This window comes from Spea bombifrons, chromosome 5, assembly GCF_027358695.1.
Source record: "Spea bombifrons isolate aSpeBom1 chromosome 5, aSpeBom1.2.pri, whole genome shotgun sequence".
Taxonomy (NCBI): Eukaryota; Metazoa; Chordata; class Amphibia; order Anura; family Pelobatidae; genus Spea; species Spea bombifrons.
In genome coordinates this window covers 42,494,273-42,517,169 of record NC_071091.1, presented here as the reverse complement: position 1 = coordinate 42,517,169, position 22,897 = coordinate 42,494,273, and the positions used below count along the sequence as shown (strand labels likewise).

At 40.4% G+C, this 22,897-nt stretch overlaps 1 protein-coding gene across 1 annotated transcript in view; it reads right to left on the bottom strand.

Annotated features, from left to right (window-relative positions):
- The window catches only part of ADCY1 (adenylate cyclase 1), an 854,652-nt gene that overhangs the window by 741,972 nt on the left and 89,783 nt on the right, over positions 1 to 22,897 (bottom strand). Inside the window, exon 3 of the mRNA XM_053467783.1 lies at positions 19,405 to 19,523. Coding sequence (XP_053323758.1) covers positions 19,405 to 19,523 — 119 coding nt within the window. The remainder of the gene's footprint in view (positions 1 to 19,404; positions 19,524 to 22,897) is intronic.

Sequence of the window (22,897 nt, the reverse complement as noted above, 5' to 3'; positions counted from 1 at the left end):
GTTAAAGGGGGGCCTGCACAGGTGGATGTTCTATAATTTATATATGTTAGGTAGGATGTACAGCGTTAAAATGACTTTCTTACCAAAGATTCTTTACCTTTTCCGAGGGGTTGGGGGTGCCACATTTACTTACATATTTTCATGCAGCTCAATTGGCCCAGCTGGCACAGGTGCACCTGGGTGCGTTGGTGCCGCCATGGGTGTCATTTGAGGGGGGGTGTGATTGTAGCCAGATATCTCTGATATATGCTGATTGGGGAGGAGCGCGCGGCCATCATGTAAGAAGAATCCTACCCTGTCCTTTTCCTTATTTATCTGGGAGCACCTCAGACTGAAGCCTAGGCTACAAAATACGCCTTTCACCCTCTCACCACTAATTCGTAATCCGGACTTCCCGGCCTGCTTAGACCGAACTGCATTCAGGTGGTGGAGGGCGCGGGGAATAACAAAAGTTGGACATTAATATCTTAGGGGTCAAATGCACACATTACGCACTCTTACAGACACTTTACAGATGCCACAAGAGGAAGTTTTCCATTTTATGCAATTTAAGTCGCTTTTGTCCACACATAAACATACTCACTCGATGGTGAAAATGACCCCCTTTGAGTGCCTTTGTTGTGCTGGCCACAAAAGGTCGGGCGCTATCTCACTGCTTTACTCATACCTTATCAGCTATGCTTTTCCCTGTGTCCCTCCACACCGTCAGTTGACGGACTTGGGAGACACCCTTTCGGAACACTGGTCAGAGATTTACACTAACACTTTCAAACTACCAGCAAACACACTTGTTAAGGAGGGGGCTTATAAGGTCATAGGCAGGTGGTACCTACACCCCTCTAGAGTGGCCAAGATTTTTCTTGGGGCGAGTGATAGATGCACAAGAGGATGTGGGGGCCGAGGCACTTATATCCACATGTGGTGGACATGCCCCCTGGAGTGGAGATGTGGAATTGGGTTTTCCATCTGCTAAGTGAGATATTAGAAACGCGGGTGGAACTGTGTCCATGGACTGCACTGCTTAGTAAGAACCACCCTAACCCACAATTTTATTCTTCTATAAATAAACTCATTCACAGGATATGTGCTGCTGCACGTCTTTCTGTGGCTAAAAATTGGAACATCTTGATCCCCACACAGTTTCAGATTCTGTCCAAGATCTGGTACATTATGCAGAGAGAGGGGGGTAGATAGTGAGAAGGGAGGGATAGGGGGGGTAGATAGTGAAAAGGGAGGGATAGGGGGGGTAGATAGTGAGAAGGGAGGGATGGGGGTAGATAGTGAGAAGGGAGGGATGGGGGGGTAGATAGTGAGAAGGGAGGGATGGGGGGGTAGATAGTGAGAAGGGAGGGATGGGGGGGTAGATAGTGAGAAGGGAGTGTAGCAAGAATATTGAAATAAAGAGTCAGAATGAGAGAGAGTGAATGGATTAATGTGTGGATGCATTGTGTGAATGAGTGAAAGAATAAATGAATTAATGTGTGGATGAATTGTGTGAATGAGTGAGAGAATAAATTGTGCGGATGAATTGTGTGAATGAGTGAGAGAAGTAATGAATTTGTGAGAATGCATTAATGAATATGTGTAAATAATTTGTGTGAAAGAGTGAAAGAATAAATGATTGTGTGAATGAAAATGAATTAGTGAGTGATTGTAAAAGTGTTTGTGTGAATCATAGGTGAATCAAAGTGTTTATGGGACAAAGATGGCGTACGCTCGGCTGTTTGGGGACAATGTTGACTCATGCTGGGCTGTATGGGGACAAAGATGGCACGTCCTATGTGTGTGTAATTTGGATGCTGGTCAGGTTCTATGTGGCCAATGTGGATGCCAGGCTGGCTTTGGAGTGTGCGACTTGTGATCTATGCCTGTAATTTAGGGGGGTTTTCTAAACCTTTAATGCTGAGTTTTTATGTGAATTCCAATTGATCTATAACTGCAAAACTAGGTTTTTGTCTTATTCTGTTAATCTTTACCTGCTATGCTATGTTTCCATACATTATTTATGTATACCTGCAAATACAGGGTTTAGTTGCACGTGTTGTTTATTTGATCTATACCTGAGCTACAGGGAGTAAGTAAAAGAGAGGTAAAGTTTAGTAAATGAGGGGACAAAGGGACTCTGGGGACGATTACGGGGGAGAGGACCTCTCAATGTCACGGTGCGGTCAGGAGGGAAGACTACTGACTCTCACAGTCTTCTCCTGATCTGCAGTGTGGCAAATATTTTTTGGCTTTGGTGTGGTAGCAGAGGGAGTGATTGCATGCTAGGGAGCGTATTGCTGGAAATACTTAGGAAATCAAGGAAATGCTTAGGTAAGGTCCAATTTTTTTTACTATAAAACATATTGGCAACAGGGTCTAATATTTATATATATATTGGCAGCAGGGGCAAATATTTATATATACTGGCAGCAGGGGCTAATAATATATATATTGGCAGCAGGGGCTACTATTAATTTATATTGGCAGCAGGGTCTAATATTTATATATATATATATATTGGCAGCAGGGTCTAATATTAATACATATTGTCAGCAGGGGATAATATTAATATATATGGTCAGCAGGGACTAATAATATATATTGGCAGCAGGGTCTAATGTTGATATACCGTATTTGCTCGATTATAAGATGAGGTTTTTTTCAGAGCAAATGCTCTGAAAAATACCCCTCGTCTTCTAATCGGGGTCGTCTTCTAATCAGACCTAAAATAGAGGTCTGATTATGAGACTAAGATCCAGATCCCCCGCACCGCTGCAGGGTACCTGGATCCTCCTGTCCCCCCCCCATTTAACACCCCCCCCACACACACACATTTACCGGTGCTTCCTGCTGTATTGCCGGGGCAGCGGGTTGACCGGTGCGGGGAACTCTGATCGCTGACAGCCGGGGAAGGTATGCGCGATGGACACAGACAAACCCCCGCTGCCAACTCCACCTCCTTCCGGCTGCAGCGGAAGGAGACGTCAACCCGCTGCCCCGGCAATACAGTAGGAAATTGGAAGCACCGGTAAGTGTGTGTGTGTGTGTTAAATGGGGGCATAGGGCATTTCTGGAATGCCTTATACCCCTATATGCCACTCTGGCACTTAGGGGGTTAAAAGGCATATTATGGGTCAGAGTGGCATATAGGGAGCTATAAGGCATTTCAGGAGGCAGAGTGGCGTTAAGGGGGCATTTAATAGAGCACTCTGCCTCCTGAAATGCCTTATACCTCCCTATATGCCACTCTGCCCCATAATATGCCTTTTGACCCCCTAATTGCCAGAGTGGCATATAGGGGTATAAGGCATTTCTGGAGGCAGAGTAGCACATAGGGGGTCAAAAGGCATACCATGGAGCACAGTGGCATATAGAGGGTTAAAAGGCATATCATGGGCCACAGTGCCATATTGGTGTGGCAAGCCTGGGGGCAGATGTTCGTAACTGGGGGACAGGTTGGAAAATACAAGGAAATAAAAACAAAAAAAATATTTTTCTCAATCATAGCTTTTATTAAAAAAAAATAGTTTACATGAATTAACATTTACTGGTAAAACTTTTTTTCCTTTAGGGTCGTCTTTTATTCAGGCTTTTTCTTTTTTTTCCTAAGTTAATATTCAGATTTGGGGGGGTCGTCTTATAATCGAGCAAATACGGTATATCGGCAGCAGGGGCTAATATTTATATATATCGGCAGCAGGGGCTAATATTAATATATATTGGCTGCAGGGGCTAATAATTATATATATTTGCAACAGGGGCTAATATTTATATATATTGGCAACAGGGGCTAATATTTATATATATTGGCTGCAGGCGCTAATATTTATATATTTATATCGGCAGCAGGGTATAATATTAATATATAATGGCAGCGGGGTCTAATATTAATATATATCGGAAGCAGGGTCTCATATTTATATATATTGTCAGCATGATGTAATAGTAATATATATTGGCAGCAGGGTCTAATATTTATATATATCGGCAGCAGGGTCTAATATTTATATATATCGGAAGCAGGGTCTAATATTTGTATATATCGGCAGGAGGGTCTAATATTTATATATTTTAGCAGTAGGGTCTAATGCTTATATGTATCGGCAACAGGCTATAATATTAGTATATATTAGCAGTAGGGTCTAATATAAAAGAATGAAAAATAACTGTCGGTTCAGCTATTTTGAAATCATATTTCAATCAAGGCCTTTACTTCAAAGAGATAAGTACATATTATGTAGTTAAAAATAGATTTCTAACGCATATATATATATATATATATATATATATAAATATATATATATATATATATATATATATAGCGTTTTATAATTGCCCCTCCTACTTTGGTCCCCGTTCCCCCTATGTGCCCCCATAAATAGGAAAGCTGGAGACGCCACCGGGGACCGCTACTATGTGACCGTGCCGCCACCCTCCAAAGGCACAATGGTTAATATATATAAAGATAATATTTTTTTAGATTTTAAGGTCTAACATTGGGTAATGTTGTTTTATACCGTAAATGCTTCACAGCTTAAGCATTGCCTTATGTGCACATCATTGGTAGAATATGTTTACAAATTGCTATCCACCTTCCATTAGGTTGTTAACATTGTTTTGCACGCATTGATTTAGATATTTATATGTTTTAGTGGCTTGAACCTGTTCATGATTTGTTTATATCAATGTATGGTATGGTGTATGTCTACATTCATATATCTAAGATATTACCTTTAGCGGCAGGCTTTTGTGACAGCCCCGGGTTAATCGGTGCAGTCTGTAGTAGTTATTGTGACCACCCAGGGTTAAAACGTGCTCATATATTAGTTATTGTTGACTTATGTATTTTCCCCATATATGTGGCGTTTGTGTGTCCTTTGTTCTCCCTCATATCCTACCCTATCCATGTGCCACATGCCCTGCCCACTGACGTTTAACCCTGTATAGACACCATCGGCCCGACCACAGCACTATCATATAGAGATACCCCACGGGTGGTGGGGGTGCGACCAGGGGTGGTTCTGAGAAGGAGCCTCCTGCAGATTTCCGGCCGCTGAGGCTGCCATGAGAGTAGAGAGCAGCCAGCCCAGTTATCGCACACACTCTGGCTACCTCGCGGTCCGTCCAGGGGAAACATTGAACTGCTGCCGCTCCGGGTCTCTTCGACCAATCACTTCACTTTTTAGACAAGATATCATCAGGACCTCGAGCTGTCCATCGGTACCCGGAATTGCCGCCTCTCCTTCGGGATCACCCTGAAAATGTCGGTTTAAGGTGGTACAGGCATTGCGGGGCCCGGTGGCCTGAATGTGGTGCCGGACTGTCTGGGTAGGGCGGGAAGATGTGGACATGATTTATGGTCTTTCTCACACCTAACCTGTATATAAGCAGGTGTTTCCCCAATAAAGTGTGTTCTTTCCCTGGACATGTCTTCTCAGGACAATCTCTGCACTGCCTGTAGCTGCGCCTTGTCGAGCTGCGGGGCTACGATTGGAGGAACACCGGGCCAGTTCCTGAACGCTGCCTCGCTAGTATAGAGCTGGCGGCGGTATAACCCTTTCGATCCCGGCAGGAAGCATCACAGAACCGACGGGCATACCCAGCCGGGGTACAAGGCATGCTCATCACAGCTTTCACACCAACATACATATGGGGTGGAGTGGATGAAAGAGATGTGAAAAGGTTACTAGTGTGATGAAGACATGTTGGTGTAAGGAATAATAGAAAGGCATGTTGTTTATAGCTAGTTTTGTGCAAAAACATTTGAAACTCCAAAGTTGGTGAATTAGGTAGGGAGTGGGTATGTATGTTAGCATGAGTGTGAATGTGTGAGTGTTAGCATGAGTATGTTTGTGTAAATATACGTGATAGCAGGAATATGTAGGTGTAAGTGTGTTATAGGAACACACTCCTGCTAACACACACTTACACATACAATTCCTCTAAGTGTGTGTTAGCATGAATGTGCATGTGTAGGTGAGTGTGTTACCATGAGTGTGTATGTGAAGGTGAATGTGTTACCATGAGTGTGTATCTGAAAGTGTGTATTGGCATATATGTGTACCTATAAGTGTGTTAGCAAGTGTTTTAGCATGAATATGTTTGGTCATCAAGTATAGGGTCCTTAACATTTCTTTATGTTTCTTCAAAAGACCTTAGACAGAACATCTTTAAACCCCTGGCTGACTGTGAGAGACCTTCTGTCTAGATGCTGTCCTCAGTCGTGCCATGGTGCATGACTGTTTTTTTTGGGGGGGGGTTGATTTTTTGTTTTTTTTTGAGAGCCCGAGGTCATGATCTTCCGTCTTCCACTACCGTGCGTTGATCAAATGTGAAGAAGGTGATACGGTGATACACAGTGGAGCCGGTCCCCAATCTTCAAAGGGATATGCAGCCCCGTCGGGATATTCTGAAGGGGTATGCAGGCCCTTCCTTCCTACCCAGGTAGAAGCCTTGGGTGAGCCGGATCTTCTAGGGTCTCCCCGAGAGGAGATCCACTGAAGTCTTCTCGTACTGCCATATGAAAAAAACTTTCTAAGGCCAGAAGGCACACACCACTCCCCCCACCAAAACTGGACTGAGTCTTCAGGGGCTCAGCTTTGACCTGACTCAAACGTGCTCTGAATCCGAAAAAAACTGAAAAGCGTCGGTGCCAAAATAAGTGCCAGTTAAGGTATCACAGGCCCCAGCCAATGGCTGGTAAGTCAAAAAATTTACCCTTCATCACCAGCCAGTGGCCGGGGCGATTCAAGAGTGGGTGTATAAAAGGTGCATCATGAGGGGATCCAAGGTGAAGACAACATGCTTATCAACCCATGCAAAGTGATAAAAAAGTGTACCCCCCACACACACATCTGAATGCCGAGTGCCTCAGCGGATCCATGCTAGGGGACACTCTCTCTAATGCCATACCCAGCCTTAAGGCCAGAGGACCAAGCTTTCCCTCTCTCACAGGTACTCGCTTGATCTTAGCCAAAAGGCAGAGAAGCGATGACTTCAGCAACCTCGCCTTGTTAGGGAGTTTGGCTGTTTTTCACCCAGTTTGACTGATCCTCAACCATCTGTTTCTGTTTCAGTTAATGATTGTGTTTCAACCTTGTGACAATGCAGAATTCACTTTTACTGCTGTTTGCTAAAGCACCACCTATTGGTTGTAAATAATGTTGCAATTAACCATTTATTGGTTCTATGGTGTATTGTAGTGTGCCTTCTGATGACCTTAACGGTATTACCTCAAAATTCTCTCATATGAGAAACCTTCTATAGTATGTCCTTTCTTATATACAAATTCAGTAATGCAGAATGTGAAGTGGATGTCCTGTTTATGTCATGTTTCCCAACTTGGCATATAGTGTATATTAACCCCTTAACGACAAAGCGTTAAATAGCGGCATCGCCACGATCGGTGGCTTTGCAGCATCCACGGAAGCCTCACAAGTGAGGCTGACCGTGCATCCGGGAAGGAAAGCCCTGCAAGAAAAATGGCCGCCGCCGCTGTGATCGCGGCGATGTCTGGCTAAAACAGCTTAGGAAGCGATCAGAATCACGTCCTAAGCATAAACTGTGTTGCTGACATGCGTAGATATCGAGGCATGTAGCAACACAACCCCCCTACCCCGATAGCCTTGTGATTGCTCTGAAGAGCAACCACAAGTGCCATCGTGTAAATGACGTTGCCGTCATTCACAGGATGGCATCAACAATAGAAAAAAATGAGTTCACAGACATGGGGGAAGTAGGACCAGATGTCTAAATGGGCAAAAAATACACACCTCGCAAAGATGGCCTTTTACCTCCAAATAAGCCAACAAACCCATGCATGTGGGCAATCACTGCGCTCAGGAGATGTTACAGAACACATATTGGGGTGTTTGCCACGGACATATGCCAGGAGCGGTATATTTATACCTAAAGTACAACGTGTGTGAAAAAAATACAAAAAAAGTTACTATAACACAAAAGAATCCCAAAACACCTCTCATATATAATTTCATCATATAAACTCCTTGGTGTGTATTAGGATCATATCTTAAATCTAGGGAAACTCATCTTAAATTGTATACTGAGAGAAAAAGAGTTCCAAACAAGCCCTTCTATTATAAAATATATTTCTTTATTATACAAAAATATAAAAACTTCCCCTTGATAAAGGAGAACCGAAACGGCGTAGGGGAAGTGGAGGTCATATTTACAATATGGGTAAGCACTAGAGCATTTTATGGTCATATCTAATAATGATTATTTGATTACTCGTGTATATATGTGATTTTGCAAAGTAATAACATGTTATAATGGATACAGGTGCACTCCATAGTGAGTAATTGATGTGATAGCACCTTATTCTTATTTATACTATTGTAGGTATGCACATAGGTCACTTTATATATGCAATTACAGTACCTTCACATGCTCGGATTTGTTTCCATGAGACTTTCTTGTTCAATATTTGAGTGCTGTATGTGTTTTTATATTTTTGTATAATAAAGAAATTTTATAATAGAAGGGCTTGTTTGGAACGCTTTTTCTCTCAGTATACAAAAAAAAGTTACTACCATAAAGTTTGACAAAGGCTGATGGTAGAACTAGAGCATGGAAATGGTTAAAATACCAGCATTTGAAATACCTTGGGGTGTCTAGTTTTTAACAATATATGGTTTGATGGGGTAAATTTCATTGGCCGGCTTCAAAGATACCCGAAATAGCACATGGGGCAGAATGACCAGCTTTGGGGGAAAAATGGTTTTGAAATAGCAAAACACTCCTGGTACTTATTGCCCCATAACGTGCAGAAAAAAGCAAAAAAAAAAAAAACATAAAAACATTGGGTATTTCTAAACTCAGGACAAGTAGTAAAATCTATTTAGCAGGTTTTTTCTTTAGTTTTTGCAGATGAGTAAAAGTTTGTTTAAAAAGTGAGAAAAAGTAATTTTTAACAAAAAAATCACCATATTTTATAAAAAAATGTATAGTTAATTAGATGATATGATAAAAATAATGGTATCTAAAGCCCTGTTTGTCTTGAAAAAAACAATATATAATATGTGTGGGAGCATGAAATGAGAAAGAAGAAAATCACAGCTAAACAGCAACACTGAAAAATGTTAAAAGAGCCATTGTCCCACAATATACTACGAGTAAGAAACAGTATTGTCCTTAAGGGGTTAAGTTTGTAGAAAGTTTCCAATGTTTCCCATATTATTGAGGGTTTTTTGTGTGCATTGCCTTGGGACACCATAGATTTTAATTCTATGCTTTAACAGCATATTATCAGGAAATAATAAGAATCATCTGTTCCTTAGCAGGTCTAAACACATGACATATTACATTGTGCCATGATGTATTCAACAAAAATAAAGCCAAAATGGAGATGCCATGTGTGAAAAACTAAGTACATTATGATTCAATAGCTTGTGGAAACCTCCACAGCAATAACTTGAAATAATCGTTTTCTGTATCACTTTATTATTCTCATTGTGGAGAATTTTGGCCAACTCTTTTTTACAACGTTGCCTTGAGGTTTGCAGGCATTTGTTTATACACAGCTCCTTTCAGGTCCTGCCACAGCATTTCATTCAGGGACATTGTTCCCGAAGTCTTGTTTACATGCAGCTTTGCAAACATAAGCCGTGCTGCCATGTTCTTTTTAGAGAGAAGATGCTTTCTCCTGGCAACCGTTCCAAACAAACTGTTACTTTAACATGTAACATGCTAACTGAGGACTGAGATGCAACTCTTGATTGTTTTGCAGTTTCTCTGAGCTTTGCACAATCTGACCTTAGGGTGAATTTGCTGAAATGTCTACTCCAGGGAAGATTTGCAACGGTTTTGAATGTTTTCCACTTTTGAAAAACCTTTCTTGCTGTAGAATGATAGACTTTAACCCCTTAAGGACCGGGCTCATTTTTCGTTTTGTACCCTGTGGGACCGCAGCTGTTTTGACACTTTTGTGGTGCTTGTGTTCAGCTGTAATTTTCTCCTCACCCATTTAGTGTACCCACATAAGTTATATATTGTTTTTTTCAGGACAAGATGGGCTTTCTTCGGATACCATTATTTTGATCGTATCATCTTATTTACTATAAAAAAAATAAAAAAAACATGGTGAAAAATTGAAAAAAACACATTTTATGACTTTTATTTGAAAAATCTTTTACTCACCTAAAAAAGCAAGTAAAAAAACTAGCTAAATAGATTCTACTACTTGTCCTGAGTTTAGAAATACCCAATGTTTTTATGTTTTTTTTGCTGTTTTTTGTAAGTTATAGGGCAATAAGTACAAGCAGCGTTTTATGATTTCCAAATCTTTTTTAACAAATCTGGTCAGTCTGCCTCCATCTCCTCTTTGGAAGATCTTTGAAGCCAGTTAACTCAATTTATTCCAAATGCTGTTATTTTAACCCTTTCCATGCACCAATTATAGAACTACACTTTGTCAAACTTTGTAATAGTAATTTTTTTATTTTTTTTTCACACAAATTGTACTTTAGTTATAGATATACAGGTTCTGGTATATGTCACTGTAAAACAACCCCCCAATATGTGTTCAGGAACATCTCCTGAGTACAGCGATACACCACATGCATGGGTTTGTCAGATTGTTTGGCTGGTAAAAGGCTACTTTTGGGGCATGCGTAATCCAAGTGGTCATTTGGTCATTCTGCCTCCATCTCCTCTTTGGAATATCTTTGAAGCGGGTTAACTCAATTTAACCCATTCAAACCATATATTTTTGAAAACTAGACACCCCAGGGTATTCCAAATGCTGTTATTTTAACCCTTTCCATGCACCAATTATAGAACTACACTTTGTCAAACTTTGTAATAGTATTTTTTTTTATTTTTTTTTCACACAAATTGTACTTTAGTTATAGATATACAGGTTCTGGTATATGTCACTGTCAAACAACCCCCCAATATGTGTTCAGGAACATCTCCTGAGTACAGCGATACCCCACATGCATGGGTTTGTCAGATTGTTTGGCTGGTAAAAGGCTACTTTTGGGGCATGCGTAATCCAGGTGGTCATTTGGTCATTCTGCCTCCATCTCCTCTTTGGAATATCTTTGAAGCGGGTTAACTCAATTTAACCCATTCAAACCATATATTTTTGAAAACTAGACACCCCAGGGTATTCCAAATGCTGTTATTTTAACCCTTTCCATGCACCAATTATACAACTACACTTTGTCAAACTTTGTAATAGTATTTTTTTTTTATTTTTTTTTCACACAAATTGTACTTTAGTTATAGATATACAGGTTCTGGTATATGTCACTGTCAAACCACCCCCCCAATATGTGTTCAGGAACATCTCCTGAGTGCAGTGATACCCGACATGCATGGGTTTGTCGGGTTGTTTGAGATTTAAAATGCCACATTTGGGAAGTGCGCTTTTTTTCTCCATTTTGGTCAGTCTGTACCTATGCCCTATCTTTGAGCTTGGCCACTCCAATTTACCCCATCAGCCATTTTTTTTATATATTAGACACCCCTTGGGTATTTGAAGTGCTTTTATTTTAACTCTTTGTTGAGATTTTTGAGAAATTTTAGCACTTGCTCAAAATAATAAACTTTATTTTTTTATTTTATTTTATTTTTTTAATACTTTTTTTATATTTTTTTTACACATTTTGCAATGTACTGGATGGTTCATCTAGTGACATCACTGCATAATTATTTTTAAATGTTAGCACTTTTTTTTTCCATTTTTTATTATTTTTTATTTTTTTTTGAATATTTTACTAATCACATAGTGATTAGAAAGCTGGGTTCCATTGACTTGCATGGTTGAATGCAGTACCTGTATTCAACCTGCAAGTGGAGCCAGAGTTCTCTAGAGGGTCTGGAGACCGTCTAGCTAACTCTTTCATCTTTATTGTTTATTTTCCCGGGCCGCCGCCATCTTGCTTGATGGCGAAGGTCACCGGCAGCGGCGGCTGTGACCGCTCTCCGGAGCGGTCACAGCCCATCCAAAGGTAAGTGTTTGGTGTCACTGGATGCCTCCTGATCGAGGCATTCCAGCGACACCATTTAAGTTTAAGACGATCGCCTCCTAAACGCTTTTAAAACGGGCGTCCGCCGCCATACAATGTATGGCGGCCGTTGACGCCCCGGGGAGGGGCCAGACATGGCCCCCGATGCCGATCTCGGCGTTACTGAATGCCTCGACATCGAGGCATTACAGTAACGCCGTTTAAGCGAAGAAAGTGATCGTTGATCACTTTCTAAGCTTATTTAATTTTATGACGGTTCAGGACCGTCAAAGGTCATTTAGCGACCTTCATGTCATGACGGTCCTGAACCGGCAAAGGTCGCGAAGGGGTTAAATTATTTGGAAATTGCCTTATAACCCTTCCTAGATTAAGGGCAGCAACAATTGCTGATCACTGCTGATGTCTTTTCTTGGCACTGTGTTTACACACACCTGATTAGCAGCACATGTCTGCTACTTAGCATCTTAATTTCAATGAAAGCACGTGGCTTCTCGATGTGTTTTGCTGTGCATCAGAGGTTGCATTTAACCAATTTGTATACCTGCTAAGGAACAGATGATTGTTATTATGTCCTGATATGTACAGTACAATCAAGAATTCAAGAAGTGAATTTGTTTATAAGTAACTGAAGGGGTTACTGTAGGAAAAGGTTTTCTGACAACGAATTATGTTCCCTGCCCATTGGGTTTGGCTGAAATTTCGGGGCCATTTTTAATTCAGCACACTCACTTTCACACTGTCACTCACTCTTTCACACTCTTGTTCATGCTCTCTAAATGATTCCCTACCTTCTATGCTGACCACTTCTTACTCTTTATTTTCTATCTCTTTATTATTATCTTCCCTTTCAGTTTTATCTTCAGTCTTTAACCCATTCAGGACCATTTTTTAAAAAAAATTTTTTACCATGCTTGCACTAAAAGGATCAGAGTGTGTTTGTGCTTTTGCTATGACTTTATTCAACTCTAATTTGCCCACTAACTCATTAAGTGCACCCCCACACATTATATATTGTTTTTTTTCAGCACAAGTAGGGCTTTCTTTTGAAATAATAATTTTAGATATAAATCATCATTTAGTATGAAAAATATCTAAAAATGTGGGGAAAGGTACAAAAAAGGAAATATTTTCACAGTTTTACCTATAAAAACTATATATAACCAGTGCAAATGGAAAAAAAGCCCCAAAAGTGTATTAAGGTATTTGTATTGTTTTTGGAAACACCTCATATGCCTGGTATTTTCATTTATTTTGGCACTTACAGGGTTAAATATGAATGACGCGCATCGCTGTTTCTAAACAAGATTTTTTTTAAATGTGGTATGCGGGGAGTTGCGCCCCAATAGCGGCCAGAAAAAGAAAATCTGCTAAACAAAAGTATATATTTTCTTTTTTTTCCCATTTTTAACAAAATACTATCCAAGCAGTATTTCAGTATTTTTTTTCTAGGTACATGAAATTACTGAAACAACTTGTGATTTGTAGTTAGAAACACCCCCCCGAGTACTGGAATACCCCATATGCATAAGTAGGCTATGTCTCTTTGGCACTACAGGTTCAAAATTGGAACATGCGCATTTCAGATTTCAAACATGGAATTTTGGCAGATCAGTTTGTCGGGTCCAGGTCTCGTCTGAGACACGTAGAGATCCCATATTTCATTTTAAACCCTTAAAACTATATATTTCCCAAACCTAGACAGCTCAGGGAATCTAGTTAGGGGCAAATTGGCCTGTCCCATGCAGCTGATTCCACACCGCCTTCCACCGCCTTTCAAACAAAAAAAGAAAACATTTTTTCACATCCACTTTGCGGTTTCACCATGTTTATTTTTCTGAGTGGATGTGTGAAAGAACAAAATAGGTCTTGATGCCTGTTCAGTAACAACCCCCGAGTACAGCGATACCCCACATGCATAGATAAGTCATGTTTCTCAGACATTGTGGAGTCAAAACTGGAACGTGTGCATTTCAATTTTTAAACTTTTTGTAAATATTTTTTTTATCAGACAAGTTTAGGCCACTGACATTGATCAGGGAGACCGATCAATAATCAGTGACTTAAAATGTCACTGACAAGTGATCAGTTAATAATTATGTATTTTTTTTATTAATAATTTGTTGGGTTTTTCATAATTACCCTAGATGACTGCTCTCTCTTTCGAAGGCAGGGTCATCCAGGGGCTGCCATAATGATCAGATCACTCCTATTGGCCAGGAGTGATCTGATCATCATCATCAGCCCACTTTGGTTCTGCACCAGTTTTTAACTGCTAAAGTTACTAAACTCACAGCATTTGACCTTGAAGCACCCTGGACTTCCAGGCTATTTTTTTAATTATTTTTTTTTAAACTCTTTTAATGCTGATGCTCCATTGGAGCATAGCATTGACTGATATTTAGTCCCCACAAGCTTGTGGGGACTGATATTAACCCCTGCAATGCTGCAATGGGGTCATACAAAACCGTGGCATTGAGGGGGTTAACACTCCATGATCGCTCTTAATTGAAGGGGAGGGTTGGAGACTGAAGAATCCTTTCTCCCTGTCCCTGAAGCTGCCTCTGGCAGCTGGGACACAATCGCCAGTAAACCGGCGATTGCAGGGAGGAGTCTCTTTGATCACTCCTGTAGGAGTGATCAAAAGGGTTTGTGGGAGCTCTTTTTGGCTGCAGAGCCCCGTACAAAATTGGTATTAACCCCTAAAATGCACCATGGAAGGGGTTAACGCTGCACTGACGCTCTTATGGAGCAATCAGGCCGCCTTGTGTGGGGACCCAATCAACAAATCAACCCCCTTCCCTGAAGCTGCCTGGCAGCTGAAAACACGATTGCCGCTTGCCTGGCGATTGCATTTTGAGCCTACAGAATCGCTCCGTGGGAGTGAGCAAAGGCTCAGGGGCGGGCTCGGGGTGGTAAAAAATCCCTGCTATATCTATAAACGTGATGTAAAATATAACTCAGTATTATACGGTTGTGCTCAAAAGTTTGCATATGCTGGCAGAGATTGTGAAATATTGGCACTGATTTTGAAAATATGTCTTTTATTTAAATCTAGTGATCATATGAAGCCACTCCAGGACCTTAATGTGCTTCTTCCTGTTGCCTTGGCCATGTGTTTTGGGTCATTGTCATGCTGGAATACCTGTCCACGACCCATTTGCAATGCAATGGCTGAGGGAAGGAGGTCTTCACCCAAGATTACATGGCCCCATCCATCATCCCTTTGATGGGGTAAAATTGTCCTAAAAAAACACCCCCAAAGCATAATGTTTTCACCTCCATGCTTGACAGTGCGGATGGTGTTCTTGGGGTCATAGGCAGCATTCCTCCACCTTCAAACACGGCGAATTGAGTTGATACCAAATAGCTCGATTTTGGTCTCATCTGACCACAACATTTTCACCTAGTTCTCCTCTGAATCATTTAGATGTTCATTGACAAACTTCAGACGGGCCTGTGCATGTGCTTTCTTGAGCAGGGGAACATTGCGTGCGCTGCAAGATTTCAGTCCTTCACAGCGTAGTGTGTTACCAATTGTTTTCTTGGTGACTATGGTCCCAGCTGCCTTGAGATCATTGACAAGATCCTCCCGTGTAGTTCTGGGCTTATTCCTCACCGTTCTCATGATTATTGTAACTCCATGAGGTGAGATCTTGCATGGAGCCCCTGACCAAGGGAAATTAACAGTTATGTTGTGTTTCTTCCATTTGCGAATAATCGCACCAAGTGTTGTCACCTTCTCACCAAGCTGCTTGGCGATGGTCTTATAGCCCATTCCAGCCTTGTGTAGGTCTACAATCTTGTCTCTGACATCCTTGGACAGCTCTTTGGTCTTGTCCATGGTGGAGAGTTTGGAATCTGATTGATTGCTTCTGTCAACAGGTGTCTTTTATACAGTTAACAAGCTGAGATTAGGAGCACTCCCTCTTAAGGACCAGTCTGTTTTTTACTTTTTGTACCCTTTGCGACCAAGGCCGTTTTAACACTTTTGCGGTGCTCGTGTTTAGATGTCATTTTCTCCTCACCCATTTAGTATACCCACACAAGTTATATATTGGGTTTTTTCAGGATAAGAAGGACTTTCTTCATATACCATTATTTTGAGCATATCATCTAATTTCCTATAAAAAAAAATAAAATATGATGGAAAATTAAAAAAAAGAAACTTTTCCTCACTTTTATTTGAAAAATCTTTTACTCATCCAACAAAGCTAATGAAAAAAACCTGCTAAATAGATTCTACTATTTGTCCTGAGTTTAGAAATACCCAATTATTTTTTTTCTACAAGTTATTGGGCAATAAGTACAAGTAGTGTTTTGCTATTTCAAAACCAATTTTATTTCAAATCTTGTCATTCCGCCCCATGTGCTATTTTGGGTATCTTTGAAGCCGGTAAATACAGTTCACCCCATCAAACCATATATTTTTGAAAACTAGACACCTCAAGGTATTTCAAATGCTGGTATTTTAACCCTTTCCATGCACTAGTTCTACTACCAGCCTTCGCCAAATTTTTTTCACACAAAGTGTACTTCAGGTATAAATTTATAGCTCTAGGTATAGGTCACTATCAAACAACACCCCAATAAGTGTTCAGCAACATCTCCCGAGTACAGTGATACCACCCATGCATGGGTGTGCCACAATTGGGTAGTGCGCCCCCCCCCCCATTTTGGTCAGTCTGTCCCTATGCCCTATCTTTGAACCCAGCCAGTCCAATTTACCCCGTCAACCCATTCATTTTTTTAAAATTAGACACCCCTTAGGTATTTGAAATGCTTTTACAGATTTTTGGGAAGATACAGCGCTAATTTTAGCATTTATTTTATTTATTCTTTTTGGATGTTATTTTTACATTTTACTGGAACTGGATGGTTCTTCTGATGAGGACATCACTGCATAATTATTTTAAAATATTACCACATTTTTTGTGGTATTTTCCATATTTAAATATTTTACTAATCACATTGTGATTAGAAAGCTGGGCTCCATTGACTTGCATTATTGAATGCAGTACCTGTATTCCACCTGCAAGTTGAGCCAGAGTTCTCAAGATGGTCTGGAGATGGTCTTCTCAACTTTTTTTTTTTTTTTTTTAAAGGACGCGCCGCCATCTTGCGAGGCATTACAGCAACACCGTTTAATGAAATGACATGCCGTCATTGGGCGTTAAGGGGTTAAGAGAGTGCTCCTAATTTCAGCCAGACATCTTGCTGATTGATAGTGGATCGATTTATAACTTATTTGAAATTGATTTTTTTTTGTTGTTATTCCGTCTCTCACTGTTCAAATAAACCTACCATTAAAATTATAGACTGATCATGTCTTTGTCAGTGGGCAAATGTACAAAATCAGCAGCAGATCAAATAATTTTTTTGTCTTTGAAGGGTATAGTCTGGGGAAGTTCAGCCCAAATGGAATCCCACAAAACATTTTAAAAAATCTGCCATAAATCATAAACCAGGGGACCTGGATCTTCCTCTCCGGCAGACAGTGGACATCTGCACGATTCGTGTAGACAACAGCCGCTGCTGCCACTGGGGCTTCTATAACGGAGCACCTGCGTGACATAACCTTCCGGTGCTACACCTTTGAAGCGTTGCGAAGCCCCGGCATATCTAGGGAGGCAGAGTGGCATATATGGGGGCAGAGTGGCATATCTGGGGGGGCATTTCAGGGGGGCAGAGGGGCATATGAATTAAGGGGGGAGGTGCATTATGAATTAAGGGGGGACCTTAACATGTCTATTGTTTTCCAAATTTCTGTTTGTATATAACCTATACTGACTGCATAATAAATACCATAAATGTTAAAATACATATATTCCTGTTCATTAGATAAAATACTGTTTTACCATTCCACTAATGTGTATTTTTTCTTAAAAAATATTTTTTCTTTAAAATAGCACCAAACTTTTAGGGTGCGACCTATAATCTTGTGTGGCCTATAGTTGAACACTTTTGTTTGTGACTTGTGTTAATAAAAAGACAAACCTATACTTGTGTTACTGCCCTTGATGTGAGCTCTCAGGAAATCCATCATTTTGTTGTATTTTATGTATTTTGACACTTTACACCAGTGTTACCATGCAATTTTCTACTAAATTATCTTGATGCAAAATTCTCCTGAAATCAGCTTTAGACTGAATTGTTTAAAAAAAACAACGAAACAATGTATAGTTTTCCACTGAAACAAAAGGATGCAAAAATTGTTGAAAATATCCCAGCCTTTCAGGGGCGAAAAGGATTTTCTACAGTAATTATACCTCCCCGTCGCTAAAAATATACATACTTTTCTAGCACCTCTTTTGCTGATATACATTAAAAAGGCCTTACTTTGGCCTGCCATCAATAAAGATATATTTTGACTTTTGGAATCTCAGTTCATGTCTTTTGAAGCCATAAAAGAAAATGCAGTGTTCCAGGTAATACAGTAACAAGGGGAACTGCTATGTGCAAGCTCATTTTGAGCGATCACAACTTTTTATTCTGGGATATATAGTGGATACCTCCTGAACAACCGTATATGGTCGAATGGGAAGAATACCCAAGAATATCTCTAAAATAATGGGACAAGGCTGCATTTAAATTAGCTAAGGTTTCCAGATGTGAGTGATGTGGAAATAAGCTGGCCCTATTATTATGGTACCATTATCCCACTAAACCTGATAAGATGTAACCAGTTATCTACCTGCTTTGTTGGACGCTCTGTGTCAACTAACAACGCTACACATTTGGTAAGGTTGGTATAAAAAAAACGACTGCTGTGAGGAAGAAATAATATATCTGAGAGATTTGCCATAGAACGAGGTATAGCTCTCTCTCTGGTGATGGCACTGTTAGGTTTAACCATGTTATTATGAAATTAATACCATTACTTTATTATCTTGACCCACCTTAATCAATATGAGCTTTTGTCGGCGCCTCTGCATGTTTCCACGACCATGCAATTGTAAGCTTAACGACTAAAAAATATCCTTTTGATTTGTAAAATTCAGGAGGATGTTTTTTTAGCCGTTACAAGCTTACAATTGCATGGTCCTGAAAACATTCAGTGGTGCCAACAAAAGCTCATACGATTAAGGTCGTTCGGTATACTAAACTTATGGAATTGCATAATGACACTTTCAGGTCCTGAAAAATTTGGGCAGTGTGGCCTGCTGGACTATGGTAACGAGTCCATTGGGTCTATTCACAAGTTGAGTTGTCAGTCGAGTAAGGGGTTACAACTGACTACAATTTACAATTAAAAATAAACTGTATTGTACATTGTAATAAAAAAAACAAATAAAAAAAACTTAATGACAGGTGTGCCAGAATATTTAAGGAACTCTTGAATTAGAGAAAAAATGAAACAAAAATGCTGTAACTTATATACTCAAATCAAATTTAAGTGTTACCGTTGCATTAAAACATAAAAACATACCTCACATTGTCATGCCTCTGTATGTAAATCTTATGAAAAATTCTTTCTGGTGGTTTTAAGAAATCTTCTTTCATCTCCATAGCAACATTTCGTGGTAAAAGGCTCATTAGAAGCCGCTCCTTAAAAAGAGGTAAAAAAAAGAAAAAGTAAAGTAGATTCAAATACATGATACAGGATAAAAAAAAAACAGTAACACATAGTAATACATTTCACATTTGCTAATATCTACCATCTAGCCCTCAGGCTTTAATGAGGTACAATGTATATACACCGATCAGCCATAACATTATGACCACTGATAGGTGAAGTGAATAACAATGAAAAAGGAAAAATAGATTCTATACAGATTTTTTGTGTACTTTGGAAAGGCACCGTGGGTCCCTAGCACCCGTCTCCGGGGTTGTGTTCGGATTGACACTCCTAAGAGTGTGGTGGTGAGCAGAAAGATTTGCAGCTCCTGGTATATGTCATTTCCAAACACCCAATATGTTTTCAGTATCATCTCCCAAATACAGTGATACCACCCATGCGTGCGTTTTGGGGTTTGTCAGGTTGTTTGGGAAGTGCGCATTTTTCAGCTTGGAACTTTGACATGTAGTAACCCTGCCTCCATGTCCTATTTGGGAAATCTTTGAAGCTGCCTAATTCAAACCATATATTTTTTGAAGACTAGACACCCCAAGGTATTTAAAATGCTAGTACTTTAACTCTTTTATGTTGCTCTTACAAGCTCTTTTATAATGAAAATGGCAGACGTTGAAGAGGGGCCACACAGGGTTCCTGGAGCAGATTTTGATGTTGCTGAAAAAACATTTGAGTGAAGAAAGTGACCGTTGATCGTTTTCTAAACTTATTTAATGCCATGATGTGCCAGGCATGTCATTGGTTGTAAACTGAACTTTTTTCCATGACATGCCATCTGGATAAGGATAAGAGGCAGGTATCATGGCTTAGAACGGTGTTGTTTGATGGTGACATATACCAGGAGCTGTAAATTCATACCTAAAGTAAAATGTGTGTGAAAACAAATGCAAAAAATGACTATAAAGTCTGACAAAAGAAGGTGGTATCAAGGGCGTACCTAGAGTATTTGGCACCTGGGGCGGATCCTGTATGTGGCACCCCCACACACACACACACTTTAAAACTGCATAGCTGCTATCGTTATATACTGGCACAGACATTGAAGGTGGTACAGCATAACACCTATCACTATATACTGAGGCAGACATTGACGGGGGTACAGCATTACACCTATCATTATATACTGAGGCAGACATTGACGAGGGTACAGCATAACCCCTATCACTATATACTGAGGCAGACATTGACGGGTACAGCATTACACCTATCACTATATACTGAGGCAGACATTCACGGGGTAGAGCATAACACCTATCACTATATACTGAGGCAGACAATGACAGTGGTTCATCATATCACCTATCACTTTATACTGAGGCAGACATTGACAGTGGTACAGTGTAATCCCCATCACTATACACTGAGCCAGACATTGACAATAGTGCAGCATAACCCCTATCACTATATACTAAGCCAAACATTGATGTGGTATAGGCCTACCACTTCAGTGTCTGGCTTAGTAGGGATGTACCAAAATGAAAATTCTGGACCAAAACCAAAAATTCAGCATTTACTTGGCCAAAACCGAAAATGACCCCCCCACACCATAAAAAAAATCTCACACTTTTATTAAAAGTAAGTAACACATCAAAATTGGACAAAAAAACAAAATAGCAATAATATATATATATATATATATATATATATATATATATATATATAATTGTTAACAGCTATCATGCTCATGCATACCCAGGTTCTAGCATGTACTGGTTGCCTGGGCATGATAGGAGTGTGACTGCTGTTAGCAATCATATATATATATATATATTAATATTGTTATTATCATTGTTCACATGTGAACTCAGCACTGGAGGCATAGAATCAGACGTACAAATCCCGTATTTGCAGATATACAATAATAATGTACGGAAACAGCATTGCAGGTATAGATCAACTAGAAATCACAAAAAACTCAGCAATAAAAGGTATAGATAAAACCCCCTAAATTACAGGCATATATCACAGATTGCACGTGCCATCTTTGCCCCCAAACAGCCCAGCATGAGTCAGCATTGTTCCCAAACAGCCGAGTGTACGCCATCTTCCCATAAACACGCTACCTGTGCCATCTTTGTCCCATAAACACCCTGACTGTGCCATTTTTGTCCCATAAACACCCTGCTTATACCATCTTTGCCTTTTTGACAAATCAACTATACACCTATGATTAACACAAACACTTTTACAGTCACTCACTAATTCACTTTCATTCACACAATTAATTCACACAATCATTTATTCTTTCACACAAATATTTACACATATTCATTGATGCATTCTCACAAATTCATTAATTCTCTCACTCATTCACACAATTCATCCACACATTAATCCATTAATTTTCTCTCTCTCATTCTGACTCTTTATTTCAATATTCTTGCTACCCTCCTTTCTCCTTATCTACCCATTCTCACCCCCTTCTGCCCTATCTACCCCTTCTCACTCCCTTCTCCCCCTCTACCCCCTATCCCCCCCGTCTCACTCCCTTCTCCCTATCTACCCCCTCCTAACTATCTACCCTTTCCCCCTTTAAAGTTCACTTACCTTTCAGGAGTCCTGTGGTGGGGGTGCAAGGCCTCTGTCTCCCAGCTCTGCCACTGTATGGAACAGTATAGAGTGATGGGAGTTATCATGTACCTTAGAGCATAATTATATAATGAAAAAGACATTGGAAATGGTACAGCATAACACCCATCACTCTCACACATTTACCAATCCACACTTACCAATCCACACTTACCAATCCACACATACCAATCCACACATACCAATTCACAGATTCCACACTTACCAATCCACACTTACCAATCCACAGATTCCACACATACCAATCCACACTTACCAATCCACACATACCAATCCACTCTCACTGTCACTCTCACTGAATGATTTTCTACCTTTCCTCTTTTCTTCTTACAGCAGTCAGCTACTTTTCTTCCTCTTCGCTCCGCTTCTTCTGTCTTCTTCCGTGTTCAGAGGGCACGGACAGCGTTGGGCGCGGCTTCAGTGTTGTGCGCCGGGATCTGACAACAAACCCCGGCGCACAGCAGCAGTTGCCGCGCGGATCGCAAGGGAGCAGTATCGGAGGTCTTTAACAGACCTCCGGCTCCCTTGAGTGATTTTAAGCCGGTTCCCTTGAACCGGCTTAAGATCACTCAAGGGAGCCGGAGGTCTGTTAAAGACCTCCGATACCGCTCCCTTGCGAACCTGCTCCTCCAGCGGCGGACATTACTGTCCGTCTCTTGAGGGGTGCCGGGTGCCGGCAAGTTGGCACCCCCCTGATGAGCGGCACCCGGTGCGGATCGCCCCCCCCACTAGGTATAATTAGTGCATGGAAAGAGTTAAA